General features: G+C 36.8%; 1 protein-coding gene across 3 annotated transcripts in view; it reads left to right on the plus strand.

Moving 5' to 3' along the window:
• The window catches only part of LOC128871592 (annexin B9), a 34,096-nt gene extending 31,984 nt beyond the window's left edge, over positions 1 to 2,112 (plus strand). The window contains exon 6 of one of the 3 annotated variants that reach the window (XM_054113459.1): positions 1,909 to 2,112. In XM_054113459.1, coding sequence (XP_053969434.1) covers positions 1,909 to 1,962 — 54 coding nt within the window. In that variant the 3' untranslated portion in view covers positions 1,963 to 2,112. Of the gene's footprint in view, positions 1 to 500; positions 1,287 to 1,908 lie in introns of those variants that run through there. The other 2 variants (XM_054113457.1, XM_054113458.1) reach the window with 2 other exon arrangements.
• The last annotated feature ends 3,888 nt before the right edge of the window (positions 2,113 to 6,000 follow it).

A 6,000-nucleotide genomic window follows, 5' to 3' on the forward strand; every position in this document is an offset into this window, starting at 1 on the left:
ACATAACCTCAAATATGGGCAAAAATGGGGTTTTTTGCACTTTTAGGTTAGGATATCTCGAAAACTCAAACTAATAGAGCAATTCTGAGGCCAGATTTGGATTCAGCGCATCATAAACCTTCGGAAATATATAGTCTGGTTTCTGGGTCTGAATGTTGGTTAAATTTTGTCGGCCTGTGTTATTAATGTTCTACCTAACATACCAAATTCATTTTAACCTACAAAACTAATAAGAGAGACACGGAAGAAACTTTTAAATTCACGTCTTGCATTGAGCAGTAACAGCAAAACGTGTACATATTTACATACTTACATACACACACATCCAGCACGGTTAACTAACTGCTTAACATTGAACTTAAAATACAATTAAAGCTGCTTTGCCATTTTAATGCGAAAACAAATTTAAAATATGCAACTTTTTTGTTTCTCCCACTCTTTCCTTCTCTTTTTAACGCTTTTTTAAAACACTTGAAACAATTCTCACTGCCCATTCACAGGAGGATTCACAATCTGAGATCGGTTTTGTGCTTGTCACTATGGTCGCTTGGTAGACCGACCAGACGAAGAGATTGCAACGTAGTGCGGCTTGAAGCGAGACAGCCTGCTAAATTAAAAATATATAAAATATGAAACATCCTATATGTGCTACATACATACATACATCCATATATGCTATAATATTTACTGGTGTGCTAAGCAAGTTATTGATACAAAGAAAAAAAGTATACAACAAAGAATGCAAACACAATTCGTTCGCAAGCTTTTAAAAAGCGCTGCTTTAAGTATTTTTAACCAACATTAAAAAATAAAAGAAAACAGTATTTTGTATTTGGGTTGCTCAAATATTTTGGTATTAGTGAGATTGAGCGATTAGATTTGTGATTTTTCTATTAAATTAAAAATACTCATAATTCTAAAGATTTTGTTTCCAAATTTTGAATACTTTTTTATTACAAATTCCATACATACAAACATAAATGCGTACATACTTACTTATATAGTTATGAACTTATTTTTTATTACTAAACATACTTTAATGCTTCTGCGATATGTAAAGATGTGCAATAAAAAAAAATCAAATTATTTTAATTCGTTTCTCTTACACTCTCTTCATCATAAAATATATTTCATCGCTTTTGTTTTAAAACAAATTCCCATTAATGCGCTCTTAATACGTACCCATTTGCTATGTTGTGTGATTTGCAGGAGGATTCAGACTCTGAGATCGGTTTAGCGCTTATCACTGTGGTCGCCTGGTAAGGGGGTTGCGGTCTAGTGTCCGATAAGGCGAAGAAAACAGCGTAATGCAGCTTGAAGCGAGACGGCCTGCTAAATTAAGAATATTTAAAATATGAACCGCTTGATATGCATATGTACACACATGCATACATATGTTATTTAAAATGAGACTCACTAAATAAATAAATAAATAAAAAAAAGTTTAAAGACGAACATAGTTCGAACGCCTTAAAAAGTATTGCCTTAGCTATATTTGAAAAAAAAAAACATTTTTTTTTAATCCTAGTAAATTTTATATTCTATTTTGCTGAAACAAATTTTGTATTAGTAAATAATATTGAGCCATTAGTATTTTAATTTCTTTTTTGTAATTCAAGTATTTTTGTTTAGAACAGAGGCCACTCAACTCTTGATATACAAAAATGTATGTATGATGTAGACACTTTAGCTAAAAAATAATTTGTAGATTTGTTTTTGAATTAATTTTCGTGCTTTTGTAGTTTTTAAATGAAAATACAAGAAATAATAAACAGTAAAGTGCAATAACCGATTTCATATAATGGAATACTCTATACCAAAAAAAGTCTTTTATTTTATTTCTCATTCTAAATTTTATTACATCATACAAAAATTTGCAATGTTTTATTTTCTTATTATTTTTTGCAGGATGACGTTGGTGGCGACACTGGCAAAACTTTGGTTGCATTGGCCTCATATTAAGGGCGACTAAAAATTATTTAACCAGAGCGCTATTTTTGATTAGACCAACAAATCACCACATCATTCATCACCAAAAGTCGAATCGATTCATTAAATCAAAAGAGATGTTTTATTGAAATAATAAAAGGAAAAGATATTAAGAAAATGTGATTGGTTTTTTGTTTTTTTTTTCATATGAGTTAAAAGTTGTATTCAAATGAGTTTGGATGTCGAGGCATGCATGTTCCGGGCCAGTAAACGCAATATCATGCTTTCAAAACAATTTCTGACCAACTGCTACATATCTCAGCAGCTGCCACAACTGGAGGTATTCTACTCGACACAATGCCGTGTAAGAAAACAGCTGAATACGCGTGTCAAAAATCCACAGCATATCGTACCAAATCAACTGAGAATGCTTGAAAAGCGAATTATTTATTCCACGAACTCACCTCTAGGAACCACTCTTTACATGGCTAGAAGTCTTTTTCATAAATTATCAATTGGCTACATAAATGGCCTTCAACGGATAACAAGGTGTCGCGTAAGAACTTCGACAGTGTACTTGTTTCTTTGTTCCTCCCTTTTGCCATTGGTAACGGCCACCTGCTAATGTTTGGAGTGCTGCTACTAGTCTCAGGATTGGAGGAATATACCCTATGATCAAAAAGTACAGCGAATGTTTAATTTAAATGAACCACGCACGTGGTAACCGGTCCATAACTTTCATAGGGCCAGACAGTCAATAAAGAATATTTAATTATCCGTTGTGAAGCGTTTGAGAAATGCTGTACGTCGGAAACGGCCGGAAATGTGGGCAAACAATTCTTGGACTTTGCCTGATGATAACGCGTCATCACACCGAACCCAAATTGTGCTGGATTATTTGACCAAACACCAAGTAAATATCATAGTGCAAGAACCGTCTTCACCTGATATGGCCTCGTGGGACTTCTTTTTGTTTCCCAAGTCGAAGTTACCACTTTGTGGAAGAAGATTTCAGTCGATAGAGAAGATCAAAGACGATGCGACGAAGGAGCTGAACGCCATTCCTCCGTCGGCCTACCAGGGGTGCATGGAGGATGGCATGGGTTAAACGTTGTCATATGTGTGTTGCTTCAGACGGGTCATATTTTGAAGAAGATAAAATAAATTGGCCTGATATTTAGCTCTGGTTTGTTTTATTTAAACATTCCCGGTACTTTCTGATCATAGGGTACAGTCTGTCTAACCTAAGCGCGACCGCCATAAATTGGAAACTATTTGACCACTAATCGTCTCCAAATCAGCCGAATTTGCCTTGATTACTGTTTGAACGCCCATATTTGTTTTGCTTAACTCTTAACTTAACATTTTCAATAGAGTTCGCCACAGGCGACTGTGAAGACCAATCCAGCAAATCCATCCCATTTTGCTGTTTCCACTCTATACACCTTCGGCTTCGATACTTGGGATCGTTGTCTTCTTCTAAAATACAAGGGTGGCTAGTTCTTCCAAATATCTACGCTTCTGATGCTTTTTGGAAAAGTGTATTCATTAAAACTGCATTCAAATTGCCTAAACGGCTGAAACCTTTTTCCGTTGGATGTTTAACGGTTCGTTGAAGTTGTCGATTATCAGCAGAGCACCATAACCGTATGCAACTATTCGCCTAAAAGGATGATTCATCCGTGAATTTTAAGTTTGCCCAATTCCCTTTTGGATTTGACTTGGCTCCTGCAAGCCCTTTTCCAATATGTGATAATGAGAGCAGCGGTTTTTTAAATGTGCTCCGGAATTTCAGCTCTTCTGCACGTAAACATCCTCGAATGGTCAACGTCAACGTTTTGACTTCGGTATAGCAAGCAACGTCTTCGACTTCCTCAAATATTTTGCTCCAGATACTCGTGCCATTTTGGACCTGTAGAGCGTGTACATAGCAACTCTGCTTTACATCGTCTTCCTACGCGGAACTATTCTTGTCATAACAGCGCACACCGGAAGTTCCCGTCATAGCATATACGAGGGCTGCTATTTATATTGCACTTCTGATGTTGTCAGACGCCAAACGACGTTTTTATTGTAAAATTTTACATATTTTTTGCCATGAATGCACTCCGAAATGTTGATATGTGAGCCATATTGGCCTTGTTTACGGGGGCTTTAAGAATTCATCTCGGCAAAAAAATGGAATTAAATCGTAAACACATTTTCTTGCGATTATTTTTCAGAACTTTCGACGCGGACAAGAACGCATCGATGAACTAAAATCATTTTACGCCGAGCAAGCACCATCTATAAATAAATATACATACAATTGGCGCGTACACCCTTTATTGGGTGTTTGATCCAGCTCCTACTCCAATTTATTTTTTGCTACTTGATATTTTGCCACAAACTGAAGGACCTAAAGTTTTATTCCACCTCCGAAAGGCAGATGGTTTTTTATGAGGAGCTTTTTCATGGCAGAAATAGTACCGCTATTACAAAAACAAACTTTTTATATCATTTAGCTTGACCCCATGCACATCCGAATAGTTGTTATGCACCAAACTATTCGGCTATGGCGCCCACAAAACACGGATGCTAAGAATTTGCTCATAATCGCCATTCGCTCACCGACGAAATCGGGAAAGTTCGTGTGAAATCATTTGTGCCGAAAAATATAGATGCTGTGCACGAAACGATTGAGAGACGATTTTTCTTTCACTTAACGTGAGATTGGGTCATCCTTGGGCATTGGTACGAAGAGCATTAATAAGGTTTTACATGATCACCTTGTGATAAAAGAGGAGTTTTCGTATTGGACCCGATGTGATTTAAAAAAACGCTCTAAAAATGGGACTGAACAAAGTGTTTCAAAAAATTGTTCATACGAATGCAAAAATGTATTTTGAAAAACCATAAACTCGTTTTCAACCACCACTTGTTATTTTTCCATTGTTAGGCCAGAAATATAAATAACAAGACTCGTGTAAACGAAAATTTCATGGAAAATACAACTCAGTTCAGTATCTCTCTGTTTTATGTTATGAAAGTCCTTCTGCGAAATAAATTGCAAATTTATGTACAAGTTGTGAAACCCTACATAATTAAACTATTCCCTAACGTAACTATGAGCTTTGAAGAAATAAAAGACACAAAAATCAGTTGCAGGAATCTACGAAACGCACGTGCTTGCTGTAAAGGAGCGCAACAAATGGCTCTGCAAATATCATAGTTTGTACTAGGGTGCCACCGCAGATTTCACCCATGTATGGGAACCATGTTGGAACCAGAGTTGCCTCCCAGGCACGTCAGGAGGCACCTCTTCAACTAATCCGAAGAGATCCAGGGCAAAACAAATCGACAACTACTGGACCGGGCAGTGTTTAGACAGACACTTAACGACATTCATCGGGAGACACTTGCCTCCTACTTAAGCTCCCGACCCTCGAATGCCGTAATCCACAGCAGATGAAGAGCTCCAGCTAGCCCGAGAGACCCGCATAGCTTTGGCACAATTACATTCTGGATACTGTAGCAGGTTAAACTCCTACTTATCTAGAATTGACCCCGACATACCAAGCATATGTTCAGCATGTGAAGGCACCACGCACGATACTAACCACCTTTTCACATGCCCCATCAAACCCACTCATCTAACACCCCTCTCCCTCTGGACACAACCTGTCGAAACAGCAAGTTTCCTGGGCCGGTAGATGAGCTAGGCGAAGACGACCGGTAATTTAAATTGCACTGACAGGGGTTTGTATTCTGCTACAACAACAACAACCAAATATCCTTCAACATCTTAAAATGACTTTCAGATCTCATTCGCAAAAATTTCAAAACCAACAAAATTTCAGATCATTGGAGAATAAATAAATTTGTGCCGATGCCCAAAAAGTACAAAGATCTGCATAACTTTCAAAACTTTCGACCAAGAGCCCTAATTCCAGTACTACTAAAAGTAAAACATAAGTAAAAACACAGACTTTATCAATAACAAAATAGGAATAACCTGGGGTCTGAGGGCAAGAGTCTATTCTAAGATATCAAAATAAAAAATAAAATTTTATGAAAAGAAAAAAGTTAAAA

This window comes from Anastrepha ludens, chromosome 2 (genome assembly GCF_028408465.1).
Source record: "Anastrepha ludens isolate Willacy chromosome 2, idAnaLude1.1, whole genome shotgun sequence".
Taxonomy (NCBI): Eukaryota; Metazoa; Arthropoda; class Insecta; order Diptera; family Tephritidae; genus Anastrepha; species Anastrepha ludens.